The 24,963-nt window shown below is 34.9% G+C and overlaps 1 protein-coding gene across 6 annotated transcripts in view; it reads right to left on the bottom strand.

Moving 5' to 3' along the window:
• LOC132194669 (voltage-dependent T-type calcium channel subunit alpha-1H) overlaps positions 1-24,963 on the bottom strand; it is a 136,720-nt gene that overhangs the window by 4,046 nt on the left and 107,711 nt on the right. For 2 of the 6 annotated variants that reach the window (XM_059616095.1, XM_059616100.1), the window contains 27 exons: positions 23,715-24,003; positions 23,094-23,315; positions 19,623-19,859; positions 18,262-18,516; positions 17,581-17,732; positions 15,879-16,085; positions 10,581-10,737; positions 9,172-9,327; positions 8,235-8,387; positions 7,872-7,992; positions 7,231-7,448; positions 7,127-7,162; positions 6,749-6,891; positions 6,330-6,500; positions 6,045-6,270; positions 4,571-4,932; positions 4,322-4,517; positions 4,117-4,266; positions 3,259-3,420; positions 2,985-3,203; positions 2,700-2,892; positions 2,391-2,652; positions 2,151-2,281; positions 1,945-2,094; positions 1,517-1,809; positions 517-624; positions 211-349 (listed from right to left, as the gene is read on the bottom strand). In XM_059616095.1, the coding sequence (XP_059472078.1) occupies positions 211-349; positions 517-624; positions 1,517-1,809; positions 1,945-2,094; positions 2,151-2,281; positions 2,391-2,652; positions 2,700-2,892; positions 2,985-3,203; positions 3,259-3,420; positions 4,117-4,266; positions 4,322-4,517; positions 4,571-4,932; positions 6,045-6,270; positions 6,330-6,500; positions 6,749-6,891; positions 7,127-7,162; positions 7,231-7,448; positions 7,872-7,992; positions 8,235-8,387; positions 9,172-9,327; positions 10,581-10,737; positions 15,879-16,085; positions 17,581-17,732; positions 18,262-18,516; positions 19,623-19,859; positions 23,094-23,315; positions 23,715-24,003 (5,108 nt within the window). Of the gene's footprint in view, positions 1-210; positions 350-516; positions 625-1,516; positions 1,810-1,944; positions 2,095-2,150; positions 2,282-2,390; positions 2,653-2,699; positions 2,893-2,984; positions 3,204-3,258; positions 3,421-4,116; positions 4,267-4,321; positions 4,518-4,570; positions 4,933-6,044; positions 6,271-6,329; positions 6,501-6,748; positions 6,892-7,126; positions 7,163-7,230; positions 7,449-7,871; positions 7,993-8,234; positions 8,388-9,171; positions 9,328-10,580; positions 10,738-13,128; positions 13,247-15,878; positions 16,086-17,580; positions 17,733-18,261; positions 18,517-19,622; positions 19,860-23,093; positions 23,316-23,714; positions 24,004-24,963 lie in introns of all 6 variants that reach the window. The other 4 variants (XM_059616099.1, XM_059616097.1, XM_059616098.1 and 1 more) reach the window with 4 other exon arrangements.

The raw sequence follows: 24,963 nt of genomic DNA, 5'->3' as shown, positions 1-24,963 counted from the left end.
TTAAACTACAAAAAATTTATTTTAATGTTGTTATGTTTGAGTCGTTTAATATCAATTATCTCATATTTTTTTCATTTAAAACAGTTGATTTTTTTTTAAATAAACAAAAATTTCATAACTTATTTTTTAAATAAAAAATTAAATGATTTAAAATGATAGTAAAAAGATAAATTATTATGAATTTAAAATTATCAAATTGTTTACACTTACCAGCGTCCTCTGAAAATGAGTCTCCATTGGTGATCTTGTCAGCCTGACCCTGTTCCATGGAGTGGAAGGTGAAGTTTGCAGGCAAAGACAGCACCTTGCTCAACTGTTTGTGCTTTCCTAGATTGTTCTCTTCTTCCTCCTTCGAAAAATTAAAATCAAATTTTAAATGCAGATTTAAATTATTATACAGATCAAATCATAATTCAGAGTCTTTTCTACTTTCTTAAAAGAAATGAAAAAGAATTTGGAATTATCATAAATTCTTTCAATTATATTATGAAAATTAAATTCTTCGTCAGCGCATACCTGCATGGTTAACCTGAGCGCCTCTGCAGCTTCAGCCTCTTCGGCCTCCTCTTGCTCTGCCTGCAACTCCCTTTCCAGCTCCACCTCCATATCGAGCTCGTCCTCCATCTGCGGAAAGATTTCCTCGCGTCAGACATGGAAATTCACACGATTTCTCAAAAATTTATGAATATTTGACAAGCCACGTGTCTGCGTGATGCATTATATAAAGATTGCAAATTTGAAAGCGCAATAAATATTTTAATTTATCCATTCAAAAAGTGAGAAAACTGCCACGCTTATGCGAAGAAATTGTAAGCTGAGAAAAATTGCAAAAAGATGGTGAAAAATATTGCTGCACAGCTGAACTCGAGAAACTTGAAAAAGCCTGTGGAGTGTCAGAAGCCGGAAGTGAGACCTTGTATAATAATAAGAAATTGAAAACCGATTGAATATTAAGTGCCCAAAATCTGCCCAAAGATAAAATATGGAGAGAGAGAAATGCACAAGCTGCACTTTTTGAATATATTGAACAAACCGTCGAATTAAAGTTTATTCTTGGATAATTACATCCCCGTCTGAATAAGCATCGGTCATATCAGAAATTGAGGGGAAAGGTCCTGTACACAGCGTGAATAGGGAGAATTTGGGCCCTACATCTTCGGAACCATCTATCCAATTACAAATTCTAATCTGTCTACTTTCTGATTCACGACAGCTGCGACAAAACTGAAACAATTATGCACAAAAAACGACGTAGTATTTACACAAGACAAAGATCAAGAGAAAGAGAGTTGAGAGAGAGACAAGAAAGTGATAGTCAAGAGAGGAAGTTTACCTGTTTGAGTCCGTGCTGAATATTTAGAAAGAGTTAGAGGGAAACAGAGTTTTGAATAGATTGCCTCTCAAGAAGGAAATTCAAGTTTTTGGTTCGGTTAAAGACCAGAGAAGAGGAAAACATTGATTTTTTTTCTTCTTTTTACTTTCACAATATTACACGAAAAACGAAATGAATGCTTACCTGTTTGTGGGACTCTTCGAGGTGCTTCATGAGGACGGCGACCACCACGTTGACCAGCACAAATTGCGCCATCAGGACGAAGATGACGAAGAAGATGGGGGCGATCACGGTGGACACGCAGCAGTTGCGCACACAGTCGGCCGCGTCATCACACGTGTCCCTCAGGGTGTCTTTCATGATGCCGTTCCAGTTGTCACCGGTGGCTACCCTGAACAAGGTCAGGAAGGCCATGCCGAAGTTGCTGAAGTGCGCGTGCTCGCCCAGACCCTGACATGGGATTTCTTCGCTGCACTCTGTGAAATTTTTTAATGTAATTTTAAAATTTTCACAAAATTATTAAATAAATAAAAATGTTATCAAGGCTGATTTTAAATTAAGTAAAATCAAATATTAGCAAAATTTGTGCCAATTGTTTTTAGTAATTTTACCAAGGCGTCCAAAAAGCTCCACTCCGAGGGCAGCGAAAATGAAGAAGAGAAGGAAGAACAAGAGCCCCAGGTTTCCCACTTGCGGTAGGGCTTGCATCACGGTGTCCAAAAGGGCTCTGATACCTTTGGCCATCTTCAGAAGTTTCAGGACTGAATTGATTTCAATTTTAGTTTCAAAAACATGTAAATAATCACAGGTCTCTTACCCCTTGCAATCCTTAGAACCCTCATTACCCTGATGATGGTGGGGTTGATAGGGATGATTTTGGACTCCACCTCCTCAAGGACGATCCCCACAATGGACAAAATAACAATTATGACGTCCAACTGATTCCACCTGAAATTATCAAAATAATTAATAACTTGAATTTATATAATTAGGCAACCTGCTAAACAGACGAGCTTTGCAGGTTGCATAATTACAAAAAGTTGTTAATGCTACTTGCCTGTCTTTGAAGTACAGGTGCATTCCCAGGGCAACTAATTTCATGATGGACTCGAGAATGAAAACCGCCGTAAAGAAGTAGTTGAAAATCTTGAGGGCGTACGAGAGCGCTTTTGGCATCATGTAGAATTCAAGCGCCATGGTGACCACATTCAGGCCTATCACTGCTGCGATGGCCAGGTCGAAGTACTTTGAGGTGACGACGTTGTGGACCAAAAGTCTCGGCCTGGAGTAAGTGGCGTAGTACGGAGGCTCGTGCATTCCTGAAATTTTGATTTAATTTTTTTACAAAAATAAAATTTTAAATTACTTCTTCTCTTTTTCTCCATCTGCTTTGCTCTCTTGGCTGCACGCCGGGCCTTTTCCTCCTTCTCCTGCTCTTCTCTGCACCGGTGAAAGTTTTCAACCACAACTCCCACGAACATGTTGAGAACGAAGAAGCCGACGAGCAGCAGGAATGAGATGAAATAAAGCAGGCGCCATTCCGAAAAGTTCTCTATTGGCTGCAAATATTTTTTAAATTTAGTTACAAAATTAATAATTAATCAAATATATCATTTTTTTAATTGATTCTTTGTACAAATTTTAATTTCACCTGTTGGTCGACGCCGACTGCATCAAGGCCGGTGTACATGATGTTGACCCAGCCGTCTTTGGAGGACAACACAAACAGCGACATGAGCGCCTTGCCCAGGTCATCGAAATTGTACTTTCTGTTCACCCACGAGTTTTTTTTGTCGGCCAAACAGTCAGTCTTATTTCTCACATTCTTAATGTCTGGCCCTTCACAGTAGTAAAATGCACCTTTGAATAGCTGCAAAACAGTGATTAATTTCTCGTTTAATTTGATTCTATTTTTATCGACGCACCTGTACACCTAGAATTCCAAAAATAATAAAGAAGGTGCAGCAAATGAGAACTATGTTTCCGATGGGTCTCAGCGATGATAATAATGTTTGTACTACAAGTTTGAGACCCGGCGCTCTGTTGATGACTCGCAGAGGCCGCAAAGATCGGAGAAGTCGAAAAACCTAATAGGAAAACATTCATTATTTTGAAGGAGTAAAATTGAAAATTTTAACCGAGCAAACGTTGTTGCAAAGAAATAAATAAAGGACAACTGACCCCAAGAGGCGACCTAACTTTAAAAACCTAGGGTTTTGTAGTGTCCAAACTCCAAACTAAGTGGGAGGAATTCATAAAAAATTAAAAATTAAATGGGGTGAATTTAATTTTAATATAAGAAATCTGCAGAAACTTATTAAGCAAAAGTCGTCCTTTATTTATTCATTTTTCGTTGCAACAGGGTTTGCCTGGTTTCAATTTTCATGAAATCCACATCATGTTTTAGCATTCAATTTGAGACTTAAATTGGCAAATTGATTAGGAGAGATTAAAATATTAAGATGGTCAAATCAAATCAATTATTATCAATTAATGATTTCTCATTTCTAGTGGATCAAAGAAACTGGTTATTTATATACTAATATAAAAATATTTAATTTTAGTTTGATGATTAATTAAACCTAAATTAAAATGTAAACATTTATATTAGCTAATATTTAATTTTAATTAAAAAAATAAGTTAAAAAATTTAAAATTCTAATAAACAAAGTAATTTTTAAAAATTTAAACATATTAAAATTTCTAACATTTTAAATAAATATATTTATTTTTAACATAAGCTAATATTATTTTAACTTAATTTTTATTTTGTTATTTCTTACTCTTAAAATTCCGAATATCCTGGGACTGCTCTCTGATATCACGGACATCAGCAGGTCAACTATGGAAATGAGGACAAGCACGCCGTCCATGATGTTCCAGCCCGAGGTGAAGTAGGCTTCCCGGCCGTAAAACATCCCAGTGGCTATCACCTGCATTAAATTTGAATAAAATCGAAAAAGAAAATTAAAACAAAACTCCTCTCACTTTGATTAACATTTCTAGAGCAAAAACAACAGTAAAAACGTAGTTGGCCGTGGAAAGGAACATCCGCTCTGTGGAGTCGGGAGGGATGTTTGGTCTCTCCATGGCCAGGGTAATGCAGTTGAGGCCAATGAAGAACAGCACCACATTGTCGAACCACCGTCGCTCCACAATCCAACTGCACAGATTCCGAAATTTTCTACAAAGAAAATAATGAAATTTTACGAAAATAAAGAAAAAACTCAATTTTACGAGTCGTCCGGAGAGAAAATGTAGAGCGAGTAGTCGTCCCTCTCCTTGAGGCAGCCCCTCGGCTCGAAGAACTTGAAGATCTTCTTCACCTTGGGCTCCTCGTCCTCGGCGCCGACCTTGACCTGCGGCAGCGGCGAGGTGGACAACTTGTTGCTGGTGAAGGAGGACCGCTCGGAGACGATGGGGTGGTGGTGGTGGTGGTGCATGCAGATGGACGCGTGGCGCGACCTGTAGCCGCAGCCCACCTGCGGCCCCAGGGACGGCCGGTGGTGCATCAGACGCATCGGCACTTGCGCGCCTTCGCACAAGGACGCGTGCCTGTGCTGGTGGTAGGACACGTGGTGACCTGGCCAGGATGTGCCCTTTGCAAAGTTAAAAAAAGATCTTATGTAGATTAATTTTTTTTTTTAAATGTAAATTACAAAAATTAAAAATAATAAATTAGTTATATATAAAATTATTAAACAAAATTTTTTAAATAGAAAGTATATTTGGCATTATTTATTTTAATTTGACACGCTCTTGGCAAGGGTCAACCAAATTGAATGAAATTTGGCCCATCATTTCGTTTCATGGTCCAGACAAATAGTTTAGAAGGATTTTGAAAAATTATCAAAATTGCCTATTTTACAGGGGCTCAAGGTTGGCGATTTTGAAGAAAGGAGTTTTAAAAAAATCGAAAATATCTCAGTTCCTGTTTGAGATAGCGCAAATGCTTCTAATATCAAACTTGTAGGAAATTAGACGTCCTACAACTTTGCCGTGGTAACCAAGGTCAAAGTTCAAGGTCAATTTTTCTGACCTCGGGTTTTTAAGTCGATATCAAAGTACGACGGAAGAAAAATATTTGATTTCAAAATAGCCAAAAGTTGCCTAATTAAGTTACTAACAACATATTAAAAAATGGTGGCATTTTTTTTGCGTTTTTGAGATATTCAGAGTTAAAGGGTAAAAAACGTGGTTTTCTGAGCCTTTTTCATGCAAAAACAACTTTAAACGGCCATAACTTTTTTCATGTTAGAGATAGGACAAAATGTGTAAAGACAAAAATTATTCCCCTTGACTTGTTCTTTCCGATCATGTATCACACATAGTGACCAGGTCAAAAAAGGTCACATGTCACCGGGGTCAATGACTTAAATGACTTAAATTTATTATTATTTATGTATTTATTTTTGCTTTTTTAAATAATAAATTTTAAACTAAATATTATAAAATTATTATTTTTTAATGCTTAATCTTTTAAAATAATAATTTTAAATTTCAAATCATTACATTATCTTCTAGTGAAAATAGTTAATATTAATTGTTAAATTCTCGTCTTGTAAATTTTTCTTTTATCTTCTGGGAACATTTATAACACGTTTTAATAATTATTTGTAGAAAATTCAAAACACATTGTTTAATTTTTAAATGGTAAATAATAATTCAATAATTAAACCAAAGATAATTGATTCCTTCCTTCCTGCTATACCTGCATGAACGGGGAATGAGGTGGTGCTATGCTTGGAGATCTTGATGCTGGATTCGACACGGATGGCGGGAGGAGCGTGGAGCAGGCCGACGGGCGTCTCAGGGAGCAGGAGGAGGTGGCGGGCGCCTGCACCGACAGCAGGTTGTTGCGCGACGGGGACTGAGTATCATTGCGGATGGAGCCGAGGAGGCCTCCGTTGCAGTGCAAGTGCTGGTCGCCCTCTTGCCTGCTCAAAACATTTTCCATTAATAAAATCTTTAAATTTTTTTCTAAATCAATCAGTACATGGCAGGCACTGCGAGATTATTGATTTGGCGGCTGTGATTGTACGAGTTGCTGTGCGCGCCGTTGTTGAGGACAAAATCTTCCGGGGCTTCTTCGGCTCCCGGGGGCCGCTGGCGCGATCGCAGGGAAGGCCTTGAAATCCGCCAGCCGGCAGTTCTGTTCAGACTGGAACTAATTTTTCCATAAATTTGCATGAGTAATTCCAGAAAATATTATAAAGTAAAAAAGAGTTTGTTGTAAACATTTTAAAATGTTTTTGCTTCAATAAACTTGAACTATTTTATGTTTTAACCGAGTCTCTAAACAATTTTTCGCAAATTTTTAATGTCCCAATTCTAAGGTGAAGTAAATTTGAACCATTTATTTTTCATTCAATAATTTTCCAATGATGATTTATGATTTAATTAATTTATATTTACTTTGGTCTGGAGCCACTTGGTGGGGTAACTGAAAGACTGACTCTGCGTGGTGTGTTCGACCCTGAGGACTGCCTTGAAGCGTGGGGATTGCTCGGGGCCGCTGCTGGTGGCCTTAAAAGGCCTGGAATGCTGCACTGGGATGACTGGAAAATTGTCGTTCGCTTGTCATTTTCACAAAAATCAACGTCAAACATTTATAAAAGTATGCTAAACATGTGCAGGACTCTATAAAACTTGGCGTTTTCTTTTGAGAAACATCAAAGGCAAAACATGGAAAGCCGCTGAATCAACACCGATCTGAACACTTTCAAAGCCAAACAGGGTTTAAATTAATTCTATTTCTGCAAATATATAGGAGGGCCCACATTGAACTCTTACAAAGTGCAGCCGGTTTTCCCAAAGTCTCTGGATCCGCTGCGAAAGTTCCCCAGGCAGAAACTTAATTTGGTCAGAAAATTGATTGCGATAGAAGAAATACTCACTGATGATCTGTCGATGGAATCAATGGAGAGGGAACTGGCGTACAAACTTATGTTGGGGTTGAGCCTGTGCAGACCGACGGCGCCAGGCTCGAGGGTGGCGTTCGGCGAGTCCTGAGGGGTGGCCGCCGTGTGGGTGATCACAGGCGCCTGTGGCGCGGGGGGTGGCGTCGCGCTGCCACCCTGCTGCTGCGCTTGTTGCTGCTGCAGCATCTGGCTTTCTGCTCAGAAAAGTGGCGAATTTTATAAATTACATTTGCAAATAAAATTTATTTAATATGAATTCAACTATTTTCTCAAATTTAACGAAGCAATAAATAAAATTATGGTTTCGAACTTTAAATTAGTTCTTTTTAATTTGTTACTAATAAATTATTATTGTTCCTTTGGATAAAAATGCCTAATGTTGATTTAAAATAAAAAAAATGTCATTTTTTAACAAAAAATAAAATAATTATAAAAAAGTAAAATAATAATTATCATTATAATTATAAAAATGAAAAAAATAATAATTAAAATATAAAAAATTAAATTATTAAAAGTTTAATATTAATAAAGTGTCCAAAACCTTTTACTAAATTTAATAAGTTCCAATGTGCCTAATAAATATGGAGCAAGCATTTTATTTTATTTTAATTGCACACCTTTTTGAATGTTGCACTTGGGCTCGAACTCGACCTGCGTCCTGACCTTCCAGCTGTTTTCTCGGTCGTGCTGTCCGAAAGTGTTGTTCCGCGTCGGATTATCCGGTTTCAGCACGTTTTCCTATACATCGGTAGAATCAAATTAGAAATCGTAAGAATCCAAGTATAATTTAAAAATTGCAGGGCCGGAATCGAGAGAATGAGAATTTCAAAAATTTAATTAATAAAATGCAAAATTTTAGTCCAGCTCTGAGGTTGTGCTTGGAAATTCCCATCAGCAGAGAGAAAATGTCTAATCTAACTACGATCATGAAAGTCTCCAGAATACTATAGCGTGTGAGTCTCGGGCAGCGCAAAACCTACCAGACAGGAACTGCTGCTGCCAGAGCCCCCTGAGTCCTCAGGGTCATACTCTGCAGCCGCCGCCGCTGCTGCCGCCTCCTGCGCCGCCGCCGCCTCCTGCTGTTGTTGGGCCTTGGCGAGCTCTCTTTGCTCTCGCTCGAGCCGCTCATTTCTCTACAATTGCAAGCGTAAGGTTTCAGCCTAGCGTGTGCACATTTCTAAAGCGTCTCTGATTTCTCAAAAGCATCCAGCATGTAAATATATAATAAATGATTTCGAGCAAATGATTATATTACCAGATTTTATCGGTCCCAAATGAAGGGTGCATTTAAAATGAATTGAATTCATGTTCGAATTGACAACCCAATTCAAAATCAATGGTCACGGATGAATTATTAATGCTGGCACAATTGAATTAATTTCCTTTTTACTCAATGCTGATGCAAAATATGGATGGATAAAATTTCATATATGCAAATTTATGCAGAACGAGTCCCATAGTATCAAAAGAGTAAAGAAATTGAGCAAAATGATAAACCCAGGTCTACGGAATAATAATGTGTAAAGGGCTGTGAAATTTGAGATTAGACGGTTGACTATTTTATTAAGCATTCTATTAATTTGGAATATTAATGAAAACCATCTTAAATATTAACTTAAAGTGTCTAAAAACAACCTAAAATCACGCAAATGAGAAAAAATTGATCCAAATTTAAGAAAGAAAAAAATACTTTAATTCACAGCCCTGAAAATGTGTGTTTCTTCGGAAGAAGGATAATTTATAATTTCATAATAAAAGTACAAAAGTTTTAGAGGTGCAGGTTGTGCATGAGGAGGAAACCAGTGCATAGATCGTAAAGAGGAAGAGAATAGCAGAAAGAAGAGACTCTAAATAAAATTCCAGAGTTGGAAGAATCGAATAATGTGTGTGTTTTTCTTCGCAGTTTTGGATTTTTACCTCGGCGGAGAATCCCTCGACCAAAATGGCGACGAGCAAGTTGAAAAGAACGTAGTTGCCAAAGGTCATGAGGGCGACGAAGTAGAGCGCGGCCCAGTGGCTGGTCTTCTCCATGCCGTTGAACAAGACCACGTTCCAGTCCTCTTGGGTCAGGATCTGCGCAAGAAAAATTTCTCACCCCGGGGGCGAAAGGTCGCGGGTGCCGTTCGCAAAGTGAACGGCGTGGTTTATATAATTGAATGGAAAAGTATAAAGTCGCAGCCTTTCAAGACTCTAATTAGTAGATTAGCAAGTTTTGGCAACTTTGAAAATCTAATTATTTCTCGCGAGTGAGAGTTACAGAGCCTCATGCAAATTCTAAAGAAAACTCTAGCGTTAAAGTTGAGCACTCCGAAAAAGGGAGAGAGATAGAGAAATTATTTTATTTACTCAAAGTGCTGCGAAATATTTTCTGCTTTTTAACCGAGTCACAACTGATTATAATTTCGCGGGGATTATTATGATGATTTAACAAAACAAGCAGTCAACTGCTGGCTTTTAATTCAATTAAGCCGCCGCTCCCTCGCCGTAACAAAAGGAGGACTTATGCAACCGTTGCGTACGCTCTGCTCAACTTGTTGCATACCTAGCAAGCTACCGCGGCAAAAGTGGAGCAGCGAATTACGTCGGCCGATTTTATCTAATTTATGGCCTGCGGAGCATAAAGATGGAAAGAAAATGAACGCTTTGATGTAAGGAAACTAAATTGCGTGCTGATTATATGCAAATTGGGTCTGAGTGAGCCGGATTGCAGAGGCAACTTTATAATTTCTTTTTCCAGATACTCAAAGAAATAATGATTTATTTAGCATTAAATATTTTTAGATTTACATTTTAAAATATAATATAACGTAAATTATTGTTGACATTTATAATATAAAATTTATTTTATAATACAATAGCAATTTTTATATTAATAATTTTTTTAATTATTATATTTTTATACTTATTTTACTCTTTCTCTAATAGTATATGGAAGTACTTTTTAAAATCATTTTTTGTTATTAATTACATTTAAGTAAGTTGCATGAGTTATCTTTATCAATCAAGATAAACAATTTCTACATTTCCTGCTTGCACTGAATGCATAGATTGTCTTAATAATCCTACTAAATTTATTTAAAAAAAACCATCTTTATGCTTAAAAAAAGGCAGTGAATACTTCGCAAGCACAAAAATTTGCAAAATGTGGCAAATATATCACAAGAAGACGTGAGAATTTACACGTAAAGTGAGAGAGCATATTATAAAAAATATATTTGGTAAAGATTCTAGTGGAGTGTGAAGCAAATGAGATAATCTAAAGGCGAGATCTATTTGTATTTTGTTAAATAGCGAACGGGAGGAGACGGACGAATTATGATACCCACCTGGAATACCGTGACTGTCGCCCAAAGGATATTGTTAAAATGTTTGCGGTCACAAACACACTTTGGATCATGATTGACGATTTCATGACAAGAGCATTCCCTCGTTCCATCATACCACATGCAAAACTTACCGCCAAATAAGTACATTCCCAAAATACTGAAACAAAAAGCAAAAACAAGCGACGTGACCACAGCACCAGAACTTCTATTTGGTTAGGAGGACTGAGAGAGTATATAATATATATATAATGAGATTTACAGCACAGATATTATTTTAAATATATAATTATTCAAAACTAAAGATAAGGAATTTTTTATTTAAAAATAAAATAATATAATAATATGACGTCACACACGAGTTAGTTAACTTCTCTGGAGGTGAGATTATAAATGACACAATACAGATGAACATAGTTAGTCGGACACAAGGTGTATACTGGGATAATACACAGGAAGAAACTCTTTTTTTTTCTTTTTAAATCCGAATTAAATAAGAAGTTTTTCACTCAACTAATTTTCTAAGATTTTTAATTAAAAAGGAATGGAATCTATAATAATGACAACCTCAGGGACGACTTTGTGATTATATATTTTTTGTTTTCGCCGAAGGAAATGTAACGATGATTGAACTTGAAATTTTGTATAAACAAACACAGCATCGTCCAGGAGACGGAGCAAAGAATAAAGCGGACAAAGTGGAGTCACATGTAAAGAACATTAAAAGAAATAATTTGGTTAAAGAGAAAAACGAAAATATTTTGTATAAATATATATAAAATATAAACCGATGAGATTAAAGTAGTATTTTATGGTACTTCGGACAGACACAGTGTAATATGTGGTTAATTGTCGCATTGTTGTTGTTACAAGGGTCGGCACACAGGTTCAATAAACACTCTTATTCTACTGCCTTATTTTTGTTTTGTTTTAATATTAACTATAAAGAAAAGCTGCTGCGCACTAAATTACCAAGAGAGACAGAGAAAGACTGATGCAGTGCGATTCTTTATTCATTTTTTCGTCATGTAGATGAAAATTGATGAATTGATTCGAAAGCTACACAGATTTCGTGTGATTATTTACAGCAGGCGCGATGATCTATAAGGAATATGGAAATGCAGATTTATCTCCACTTCAATGATATGAAAGTCAAAAGGAATTTTCAAGGAAATCGTTTGTTTGTGTCGTACGAAAATGTTTCATGTTCATTCACGGAATACAAACATTTAAAAGAGAAATGATTTGCAAGCAGGAATGAAATTTGTTTAAAAACTTTCACGGTTCGCGTGACTTTCCTTAAAATGTGCGCATTTGTATGTTTTCAAAGTGAGGATTAAGTCACGCAAACTGTGAATTAATTTCAAAAGTGTAAATGGACAGGCAGGAAAGTGAATTTATGGGAAAAATTGAGGAAAACAAATAATTGGGTCTTCAAGTATTAATCAAATCAAATTATTGAAGATCCTGATAGATTTAAGTGATTTTTAAATCGGGCTTAGTAGAAAAAACTCAAAATGTTTTAAGAACCTTGTTTAATATTAGAAGTTCTATTAAATAAAATTTTGAGAAGACGATTTTTACAAATTTCTAAAAGAAATAAAAAGAAAAATCTATCAGTATCTTTAATCTAATAAATTGTAATTAAAATTCTTAAAAGTTTTAGTCAAATTAAGGAGGAGAAATTGTTAATTGTGTTTTAAATACTAACTACGAATTTTAATTTGCATTCGCATTAGGAATTTTGCACACACACAATTCGTCGTCAATGTTATTCCTCTACGATTGAAAAAGTTAATTGTGCTAAAAGAGGAAATTTATGGAAAGGTTGGTCCAGAGTGCGAAATATGGAAATATTTGAGCACACAGATAGTAAAAAGCCGTTATGGATAAGAAGGAAAATACGTGAGTCGTTCAATAATTAAATAGTGAAAAATGGTATTATATAAAAAATGTGGAGAGGAGCATGCACGATCGAGTAATATTTTCTCCTAGAGTACGGAATGAGTAACGAGAAGTGTATTATTATGTACAGAAACAGAGCTAAGAAAACGGCTGTGAGAGACTGTATTCATCAGCAATTAATTAAAAATCGAGTATAATATATTTATAAAAATGTAAGTGATTATATCTTACAGGTGCATGGCATGTCATCATTAAACTCTAAAGACAGGTGAGATAATTATGAGCAATGGTATCGAATTATGTATAAATCTCAGCACATGAGACTGCGAAAGATCGAGAGAGTCATTCTCTTATACGTGTCAAAACTGCAGAAGCAAAAAACGTGTCATACTGTACCTTCTGAGCAACGCCTCGCGCTTCGGCCCCTTTCGTTCTCTCTTTGTTATTAATAAAGTTAGTGACGAAAATGAAAATATGCTTTTCTCAAACAGGAAAATAAAGAGGAGCTCGCAAATATTTATATTCGAAAGAAAAAAATACTGTCAATTATGCACAAAACTCGGTCCGGTATTTGAAAAATATTGAATGAAAAAAAAAAAACATGATTGTTAATAGAGAGATAAATGAGTGAGAGCGGGTTCAATACCTGGAATACAGTCACAATGGCCCACAGCAGGGAGTCAAAATTTTTCCTGTCACAACTGACAGATCCGTCGTCGGCTTTATTGCAGAACTTACAACCAAATAGGTTCATCCCCAGTATACTAAAGAGGAAAATAAAAAGAAAAAGTCACATGATGTACAAAAATGTTGGAAAAATAGTTGGGAGAAAAGCTTAAAAAAAAATCATATATTTATATATAATTCTCATGATGTATAATTCAGTCTGATGGTTCATGTGCGAGAATGCATTTATTTTTTTCTTTTTACTAAAGCTGCTGATTGCGATTTAGGGCAAATCCTGAGAAGCGCTGTCGAGCAGGTTTCGCGCGGTGATTTTTTGAGAGAGAGACATGCTTTTTCAATTTTATTTTTAAATGGACTGGAAACCTTCAGAAATTTAACAAACTGTTTAATTAATATAAATTATAAACGTTTAAAATCCATTTATTTTTTAACATAAATTGGCGGAGAAGTAATTTTACGGGTCAATAAATTAAATTTCTAATTTTATCCGTTTTTGTCCGAAATTAATTTCTCAAAATACTCTCCCACTGTTTTGAAAAAATCTAACATGATCTCAAATATAGATATTGAAATTCTGAAGGTTGCCTAATCCTTTAAGTGAAAAGCTGGGACGGAAAATCGAGCCGTGCCAATTTTCTATAAAAAGTGAATGTTTTAATTCAGTCCCAGTTTTTGCCAAGTTAATCATTTGTTTGTATATTAAGTGTCTCACAGTGTACACTTGGATTTAAAAAATAAAATTATAACGTGGATGCTTTTTGCGTGTGTGCATATTTAGCGTGTGTTTTTTTTTATCGGGGTTTTGCATTTCTGATTTTTTTTAACTATTCCGGTGCAGATAATTTTACAGAAAGCGTCTAGAGGCAAGAATGATTTTTAAATTTTTTTTCTTTTTCAATTTTTTTGGAAACATGTACCATGCCATAGAGTTTTATATCAAGTAATGCTATTTAATTAAGGAGTTTTTTGTTGTTGCGTTTATATTTCTAGGGTTTAGTCGATAGAGATCTAAAAATGTGTCCTACCTTTTGGAACAACTAAAAATTGTATTTTTTGAGTGAGAAAGAGACGAGGAGAGAAAAGAGCAAGTATATATGAAACCATGGAAGGAAATGTATATAAAGAGAAAGTAAAGGAAGAGAGAAGAATAGTTTTATCATCGTATATATAAAATATTTGTATGTACAACAGGTGAAGCAAGAGTCCGATCGATATGTGAAATAAACAATGGCGAGGAGAATAGAGACCACAAATATGGATGATAATTTTTACTTCTTTTGATGATAGGCAGTTATATCTTTTCTCTTTCAAAAATATCGGTTTTACACTGTTCTGTCCTAAAATAACTTGAAAGGGGAATTAATGTAGAGGTTTCCGTGTATATAACAATTATTTTGTCGCTGCTTCTTAATTGATTTGTGTTTTTAGGAGTGAAAATTATCCTTAACAAGGCAGTTGTTGCTATAGACTAACGGTTGTGTTTGTTTATGTCATGGATAATAGAGTTCATCATGGTACAATCATTTTAAATTTAAAGTAAATATATAAATCTGATTTAGAATTGGGGAGATTATTAATTGTGTGTGGAAATAGAATCACGGATTTATATAAAATTCAGCTCAAGTGTAGGCAGAAAAGATTCTGAAAGTGGACGACACTCTAGAAAAGAGTTGAATTGAAGGGAAGAGGAGACGAAAAATGCGAGAACGGAATGAAGTTTTGCAAATTTTAATCGGGAGAAATTTAAAATTTAATTAGTGAGCTAAAAGCAAGGCAGGCATTTATTTTTATTTTTTAAACAGCGCCATTCTTCGAAATCAGACTTGCAAAAATGAAAATATTTCGTCGCAAAACCCGTTTTCGTCTCGCAAAAAAAAGGGCACGCCACTTTCAGAACTCTGTGCATGTCACAAAGTGGTAATCGATCAACACGCAACACCACACAGAATGAGCTTGAAAATTTCAAGAGCAACTCGTTCCAAATCTCACTTTTCAAATTTTAAACAATTTTGTAGTAGAAGTTCACGATCGAGGGTTGATTCATGGTGGATTGAATTTAAATTCGGCTTTTCCTCGATGGGTTTTTGTGAGTTTTTATTGTTTAAGAAAAAAACATATCTTTTACCCCAAAAACCAACTGAAAAATATTTTAGTCTTCTCTCGACCACCGCCGAGAAAGGTACGCTCAAAACACACGTTTAAATATTCTGACCAAAATTATTATAAAAACTTATTTGTTTTTTGAAAAATATTTTGAATTAAATGTCAAATTTTTGTTAAAAATTATTGTTTGTGAAGAAAAGTAAATTTAAATAATTTTTCACGAAACATTGTCAATCTGAAAGCAAAATACTTTTTGAAAAAAGGTTTATTTTTGTACTAATTTCTGTCAAAATGTTTTTCACAGCTCATGAATTATGGCTGCAGCCCGCAGCCGAAACATGTAGAGCAGGATATTGTTTTTCTTAAACAATAAAAACTCACAAAAACCCATCGAGGAAAAGCCGAATGTAAATTCAATCCACTTTAAACAATTTATTTATTTTTAGACATATTTATAATTTTTAAAGTGAGAAATGGAAAAAGTGCCTGGCTGTAATGTGTCAAAAATTCCAAATGGCGTATTTAATAATTTGAATAATTTATAGAAATAAAATATATCAAAATGAAATCGTGTTTCTGTGCGTTCGGGAATTTTTGCATACATACCTGAATATGAAAATGAAGAGAATCAAAAGTGCGAAGAAAACGGCCACGTTGTCCATGGTTCGCAGCATGACGAACAGTTGGCGGCGCAAATTGGGCATGAACCTGACCAGTTTGAGGATGCGCAGCAAGCGGAAGGTTCGCAGGACGGACAGCCCTGAGCTGCCACCGTCGCGCTCGCCGAGGAATGTTTGGCAAAGTTCCACCACGCTGCGGGCCAAGCGAGAGAGAAAATCACTTCTGCCTCATTTAACACTTAAAGAGATGTGGTCGGACACGTTTCGGTTCAACCGCGTCTTTCAGCCCGTTCAGGGCGAATCGTTTTCAAATGCTAAAGAGAGGCCAATTGGCAGCAGCGCTGACTTTTCACAGCTTTTGAAAAGAGTTTTGAATGTGGGGTGAAATGCGTCAAAGTAAATTTTATATTTAAAAAATTGTAACTTAATTTAATTTGTTGAAACGTGATATAATTAATTATAAAAAGATACTAATTTGAATTTTTTCCTCCGGCCCCATTCATAAAAACAACAAAAATTTGAAGAATTTGAAAATTCATCTTTAAAACGAAAACAAATATTACTTTAAATAATTATTTTGATTTCCAGAGAATTGGACACTATTTACGGGAGAGAATTTACAAGTTTGCGCAAAAAGTTGAACCAATGTTAAGCATTTCCAGATATGATTAGTTGCAAAATTTTGGAGATAATGAGGGCGATCCAAAAGGCTAACTTGGCCCGGTCAAAATTAACCTGGCCCGGGCTTATTTAACCCGCCATTCAATTTTGCTGGGGGGCTAAGTTAGCCTGGGCCTGGTTAGGCTTTTGGATCGCCCTCAATGTTTAAAATTCCATTGAAGAAAAGTAAAAAATGAGCAATTGGTGTTGCTCTAGATTTAGATTATTTTCTAAAAAGTTGCTTTTGTTAAATATTTTGCAGTATTTTTCCATTTTGAAGTGTTTTCTGAGCATTTAAGGACACCGGATTTCTCCTAAATGTCTAATTTATTGAAACTTTAACGAAAAAAGTTATATAACGTGATTTATATTAAGTTAAAAATTAAGACCTAAACTTAGATGATAAATTATTAACGCTTTGCCAGTTAAAAAAAATTTCTACGGAATCCCTAATTTAGGAATAACAAAAGACAAATTTGAAGCCAGTCTCAGAATACGGAAACCATTTTGAAATGGTAAAAACACGGGAAAGTGATTATAAAGACAAGTGCAGTAGTTTTTACAAACGATCATTGCCAATCTTTATTTTTCTAGTCTTAAAATTGAGACTAAAAATAAGAAAGGCGAAGCAGACGTTTGTAATAAAGATGCACACAATTGCACCTGTTCATTATTTTCTCAGCTTGCTGCCGTTTTAAAACTGCACTCTTAATAAAAATAAAAAAATGTAAAAATTACATAGAAAATGCTCAAAATGATCTTGAAATTTGTCTTCATTGATTTTATGAATATTTTATAATTTTCTTGTTGAATTTTTGAAAGCAATTTGCACTACGGAACATCTCAATTCTAACGATGAACATTAAATTAAACCAGCTTGAAATTATACGAGCAGCTCGAGCAAATTGGTCTGGCCTTCTGGTGTAATACAAGTAGTGTTCAAGTGGTTTGTTTGCTTTTGCAAAGGAGCCGGCAAGTGGTGTTGCGCCGCAGATGCGCGGTCTTTGCACATGCAAATGCGAACTCACCTGAGAACAACAATGATGCCGTCAAAGACGTTGAATCCATTACTTATATAAGCAAAAGGCCCCTCTGCGGTGACTTTGAGCAGCATTTCCACGGCGAAAATCCCCGAGAACACAACATTGCTGTACTCCACGATGACTGTCAGTTCCTCGGGCTGCGGCCAAACAAAAACGAAAATACCCTTGTGAGAATTGTCGGAATTGTTTCAAAACTGTTGCGGATTTTCAGATTCTGCTTTGTTTTCTTTTTTTTGCGTAAATAAAAATTTAATGAATAACGAATGTAAAAATAACAATTTACACGCTGAAGATACTAATTAAAAGAATTTTTATATGAAAATGAAAAAAAAACACAATCACAAGCCTCCCCATCAAAAAATTACCTTATTTTAAATAAAAATAATAAAAAAATAATTTTAAAATTGCTTAAAATTACAACAGTAGATTTTATTGAATAAATATTATTATAGTCTTTAACTTTTTTATTTTTTTATAAATAATTGAAATTTTAGGAAAATTATTAGTTATTTTGGTCTATTCAAACAATTTTAACTAATTGACATTCAAAAAACAAAAATTTTTAAGTTAAAATATTAACTTAACTATAATTTTATTTTATATTTATTGAATTGAAGAATCAATGAATAAAATAAAATTTCAATAAAAAAAAATGGACGGGTATACCTGATTGTGGTACTCGATGCCCATGCTGAGGGTGTTGACGAGGATGGCGAGCAGAATGCCCTGCTGGAAGTACTTGTGCTCGACCAGGGCTTTGATCACTCGCCGGACGCTGCCCAAGCAACGAGTGCAGCAGCTTTTCTTGGCCGGCGGTCGCAGGGCCTGTTGGTAGCAGCAGGACTGCTCGTGGGCGTACCACTCGGCCTCGCACTCGGACGTGCACTCGCCGCACTCGTCCACCTCCGAGTCCCAGTCCATCTGATCACAGACACAATTAATATGATTTAAATATTATAAATTAATTAATGAATGCTTTCAAAGAGCAGAAATCGGGCTTTTCATCGTTGTTAAAATGTTTTTTATTATATAAAAAAAAACTAAACGGTTCTACCAGTTTCAGTCACGGTCTGCGACACCATTTTATGTGCAAGAAAATAAGAAAAAATCTGCTAAATTTGAGAAACAAAATTTGACATTCAAAATCTTAACAAATTCAAAGTACAAGTTTTATCATTTTGAATTTTAGTGTTAAAATAAGTTTTTTGTTCAATTTTGCTATTTTTTTTCTTGCTCAAGAAATAGGGTCGCAGGCCGTGACTAAAACTGGTACAGCCGCTTTGTTTTTTAACAAAACAATTTTTACAAGCAGCAAAAGCCCGATCACTTCACTTCCATGACCATCCCTTCGAAAGTCAATTTCTTCACACAAAAAGGAAATTTGCAATTTTGTTTATTGTAACAAAGAATGTGATTTTAACATTAATTTTGTCATTTTTTTTTCAATTTATCACAAGAAAGTATTGAGAACAAAAAATTTAATTGAGGCAAAACGATAATAAAAATCTTTATATTAAAATTGATATGTATATAATTGGTTTTAGTGCTCTTAATTGAAAAATTCCAAATAATATTTCTTATCAATTATCATTTCATTTACCATATCCAAAGATGCATTTTTTAATCACAATATTTCATAAATGAAGCAGATTGGTAACCCAATATATCATATTTATTTAAAATTTTGTTGCTATTAAAAAATCTTTTGTTAATTTCAATACTAGTAAGACTAAAATTGTAAATCTAAATTAATAAAAATATTATGTTTATAAATTAGAAGTACTTAAATATTTATAAAAAAATATATAAAATGACATAAAATTAAAATTACAAGATTAAAATTTTAAATAATATATGCTTATATGTGTTTTATTTTTGTCTTTTTTAAATGATATCTCCAGAACAAAACAAATCAAAGATAGTGCTGGTCAAGAAAGAATTTCTTATTGAACTTTATTAATTTGATCTTGACTGCTCTGGCGCTTTTTTTTTTATTGGCCTTTAATGAATTTTCGCTGCTAACGCACCTGGTCGGTCTGGAGATCGGCAGGGGCGGACACGTGTCTCCGGTCGCCCTTGCTGAGGGACGAGAAGAACGAGTGCACGTGGCGCGAGTCGAGGGCGAGTTGCGTGGGCAGGGCGGCGCTGAGGGCGCCGCTGAGGGCCAAAAGTTCTTGACAAGTCATTGGGGCCGGCGCGGATATTGTGCTCTGGCGATGCAGGTCTAATTGATAGGCCGGCCCTCCAGCGTCAAACGAACTTTGCTGCGAACAAACGGAACAATCGCACGCCTCACTTACTGGCACTCGAAATAACAAACTCCAGGAAAAGTTTCAGCCGAGAGACACATTTGTGCCAGGGCCTTATTTTTTTCTGGGCAAATGGAGTGTGTTGAGAGTTTGCAATTAGTGTTTGGGTCGGAAAACCTGCAGATTGGATTTTTTGGCAATAAAATTTAGAAATAATTAAGGAATCTTGACTTTTTTTATTAATTTTAACGTGCGTTTTCACTTTTTTGATCATCAAATTGGCTTCAGATCAAATTAAAAGCCTATTTTTCGTTCTTTTCTATTGCTTTTTACTTTTTGATTAATGTATGTTTCAATTTATTGAATTGTGAAGAAAAAAAAATACATTTCATTATTAAATTATAAACTTTTTCAATAAATTTTTCAAATTTACCATCTGGATAAACCTTAAAAGTCTCACAAATGTACAAATAAACCCGTCATCAGTTAACTTGCAACCAAATTTGAACAAACGGAAGAAAGCAAATAATAAATTTTAAATTTTGTGCTAGAAAATTGCATACAACACGTGAACATGCAATTTTTTAGAAATATTAACAGCGAAAATCTCTTGATTCTTGAGAATTTGAAACCCATTTAAATAAATATTCGGAACGGACTGGTTTTGTCTCAATATCTCGCGTCTCGGAACTTAATTCCACGTAAAAGGCGTTTAGTCAAAAGTTAATAATTTAATTAATTCTCTTTGAAAAGACCTGATAAAATCTTCAAAATCTATCATAAAATCTTTCTTACCTTTCATATTTTACAATAAATCTAAAAAAAATTATTTTATTGAAAAATTATCTCTGCGCTCTTGTGAAAAAAACGACATCAAAATTAGCAACATAAACATCATTTGCAGCTAAAACGTCCAAGATCAAAAACACCACCGTGAGCATTAATTTTATTCCAAACCCTGCTTTCGTTGAATTCATAAATCTTTACACTTTTATTTTAATGAAAAATAAAAAGCAATAAGAAAAGATCTAAAAAAATTTTTCCTTTAAATAAATCTTTGGAGCAAATTTGAGCGAAACTGAATTATGGAGCGATTAAAATTTTAATTTGCGTTAATTTCCATTGCAAATTTGAAGCGATTTTCCCACGAGCAGATGGTGCGGTTAACGGGGTTAAAAACTGTATTTCACTCGGAAGCGCCATAAAAACTAAAGGCAAAACTTTTCCCATCGGCATGAAACGAGCTCTTTAAAATATGCAAAAAGCGGCAATTGTTTGTTGCCGCGAGAGCTGTTCATCGATTATTTTCGCCCTTGATAATAAGTTGCACACATGGATTTATTTTCAAAAGCCGTCCTAGATATGTGAAAAAATTCGCTCGAGGCTACTTGGGGGAGGAAAAGTGCAATTGAGAAAAACGAGCACGTGTGTTTTTATGTGCGTTTCTATTTGGGGCACATCGGATTGTAAATGAGAGCCGCGGTGCAAACTTCTGATTGCACTCATTTCACCGTGAAGAGCAGGATTTGAAACGCGTGTTTTGTAATCTGAAGGCATCGGTTAATCCTTGATTGGGTGTGAAATGTGCACTCATAAGTGGTTTCCTACGAAAGCCTGGTTGCAATTGCTGCGGTCTAATTACTGCCGATCTGATTAATTTGCTACTCTTGAGGGTAAGCAAAGAAGAGCAGCTTGTAAACATGACCTATTTTTGGGCAAAAGAAAAATTCAAGAGAAATATAGATAGATATATGAATATTTGTAACCAAAACATTTTTATAAGCAAATGTGAATTGCAGCAAAAGATTTTCTATTTAATAAAATATTTAGTTCCAACTGAAACTACGGTTCTTTCAATCTTGGATTAAACTCAGACAAAAAAGTTTAATAGTAATTTTGATCAATTTAAAACAAATATATATAGTAGGTTATCGAATAACAATAAATAATTTTTTGTAAATAATTATTTCTAGTAAAATACCAAACATTATACAAAAACTAAGCAATATTTTCTTTCTATAATTAAAATAACAAATAAAATTTAAATATACAAATAATTAATTTTATTTAAAATATATAAATAAAAAAACAATTTTAAATAAAACTTAAAAGATTGAGATATATATTATTAAAGTTAAATTTTTCAAATAAATAACATATACATTTATAAAACGGCCCCTGAAGCATTATTTGGGATCGTATTTGAAAATTTTAATGCTTCTATATTTTCAATTGTAAGATAAAAATATAAAATATTTGAGCAAAATCTTTCACGATTCGTTGCGCGCTTGTATATTTACGACTTTAATAATTCACAGCCCAGTCGGTATATTTTATATTCCTATCGCAGAAAGAGAATAAAATTATTCATGCAAGCGAATCTCGTTGGCTAATAAACCAGTCAACTGGAAAAATATATTTCAAATTAACCCACTTCTTTGCTTCTTTCTTTTGAATATAATTCATCCACTTTGCGCGGCGCCACCAACTTTAAACTTGCAAACGCTTTTTGCTGCGATAATCGATAGCAGAGACTGCTTATTCGCATGAGCAGATGAAATGAAGATTATTATTTGGTGCTCTCTAGAATATTATTATTATTATTGCACTTGTGTGACGAAAGCGTCGGCTCGAAAGTTAGTTCAAGTGCTTTGGATTTAACGAGCGCTCCTTTAAATTGTCCCACCGACGAGGGTTAAGTGTAGAGAAAATAAAAAATCGGTGATAAGGACTTTGCGGCAAGTGTCATATCAACAAGGCTAGGTTGTAAAATGTTTTACTTATTGCAACCTTTCATAAGAATAATGTTGTCATCCAAGTTTATTTTCATCTTCGGGTTTACAAAGAAACATGAATGCATGAATTTATCGAGATGGAAAAGTAATAAAAATTTAAAATAATTAGATAAATAGTGAAAAAAGAGCAATTTGGTGAAAAGGATAGTTTGGAAAATTATTTAAATTTGTATTTTAACAAAAAATTTATATTAGATTATTTTATTTATTTATTTCTGATTCCTGATTTATTTTTGACTTTTTATCCCAAAACTAAAACTTTGTAATTTCCGAATTCCAAACTAGGAAAAAAAGAAGTTTTGCAGTATCAAATAATTAAATTTTCAGCCAAAACATTAATAAAAAAAGGCAGTAATATTTAACCATTTTCAAGAAAATAACTTTTATAAAAATTTGTATTTGCAATTTAATTTTCAATTGAAATTTTCAGGTAAGAGATTGAATGGAGACTCACCGCTGAGAATCCCCTGCCGCCCCTCCACGAGTGGATGTTGCCGTCGCCAGCCTGGGTCATTTTCTCGCTTGAGCAGACGTTCTTTGTGACCCCGGGGGCGCTGCTGGTGCTGCCCTGGTCATCGTGCAGCATCACCACGTCGCTGAACATGACGCTGCTGCGCCTCCGCGACGCCGCACTTCCGTTGCCAGGGGACAAAAGGCCCCCGCCGTTTCCTCCACCCTGGGGAGAAATAAAATAAAACTAGAAAATTGCAATGGAATATTCCGAGTCTGTTCCGAATATAATCGAAAAATTTACAGGAAAATCAAATTATTTACAACAAAACGAAAATAACTTTTCTTTTTATTAATTGACCGAGAAGAATAAATAATAATAATAAATTAATTATAAATTGAACTTCACAGGAGTAATTCTTCAATTCTCAATTTTAATAGAAAATATTTTATATCTCAAAATAGAAAAAATTATTTCATTTATGGTAAAAAAAAACCAAGAAACTTTTTATTAAACGCATTTAATTTCTTTTTTTAAATTAATATAATTCAAAAACCGAAGTTTCCAATTATTTTGAATCTAAAAATTTCATGTCTGCGCATAAATATTGAAGAAAAACTTTACCTCTCCTTCCCAGCCGCCGTTGAACGAAGGCACCCTGAGGAGGCCGCCGCCGCCGCCGCTGCTGACGTGTTTGACCCTTGGACTGGACACAGGGTCGATGTCCGACACCTCAGGACTGGCCCTGGGCGCGTGACTCGGTGGTGGCGAGTTGAGTTCCGGCTCGTTGTCAGGCGGCCGCGGCCCCACGGGACACACGGGCGGCCCCCGACCCGCCTCCTCGTGCTCCAGGACGCGTGGCGGCGGCGGACCAGGGCCGGCCTGGCTCTTCCGACTCAATCCGTGCCTGCAACTGAAACGGTTATTCTTTGACTACGCGAGCAAACTACTTGAAATAAAATCAGATCATTCTCAATAATTGAAAATCATTCATCATTTTCTTTCTTTAAATCATAAAATCTAAACAAAAATTTAAAAAGGTAAAGCCTACAGGCCCTAGAGTAGCGGGGTTCTAAAATCTGTAAAATCTTTATACATTTTGACTTTGTTGGTTATATAAAGTCTTTCTGATATATCTTTATTCATCCATTTTTAAGTATTTTTTGATCAAATTTGTCGATTTATATTATGATTTAGTCATAAAATAACTTATTACTATAGGGTTGTGAAACTTAGACGATAGACTATTTTTTTGTGGGCTTTGGTTTGGCCTGAATTCATCAAATGTGCACGAATCGTGAAATTTCAAGAAGATTGACACCCACTTTAAATCGTCTAAAACCGTCTAAGAGCGTCTAAAAATCGATTAAAACAGTCTAAAAGTGTCTAAAACTCACCATTTCGTCTCCTGGTGTACAAAATATTCATAAGATTTTTGTTTACCGCGCAACCAATTGATTTTTTGCTGTTGAAGTGGCATCTCTATCTCTTGGGATGGGCAAAGCGACTAACCAACTTCTAACCCCCTCACCCCTAGATCCACCCTCAAGACTTGGAAAAAATTTCATGGTTTTTCTGGCGACCATCTACAAATCTCGGACAGGTCATTCTGAGCATTTCTAGCTAGTTTTGGTGAACAGTGATTTTTACGCCTTCCCCCCATAGCAGCCCCAAAGAACAAAAAAATTGAAAGCGACTATTAATCAACTACTTGGCTGGAAAGTCAACTAAAAGCCGACTATTTCAATTAAAATATGAACTAAAATAGTCGACTGTTTTAAGCTTTAAAACCGAATTTTTTGCCCATCCATTAAATCATTTTTACAGCTTTTTTTACAAGCCAAATTTTCAACCTTGGAAAAACAGTCTAAAA

This window comes from Neocloeon triangulifer, unplaced genomic scaffold, assembly GCF_031216515.1.
Source record: "Neocloeon triangulifer isolate White Clay Creek 2 clone unplaced genomic scaffold, ASM3121651v1 ptg000008l, whole genome shotgun sequence".
Lineage (NCBI taxonomy): Eukaryota > Metazoa > Arthropoda > Insecta > Ephemeroptera > Baetidae > Neocloeon > Neocloeon triangulifer.
The sequence above is the reverse complement of the archived record's forward strand: the minus strand, read 5'-3'. Positions and strand labels throughout refer to the sequence as shown.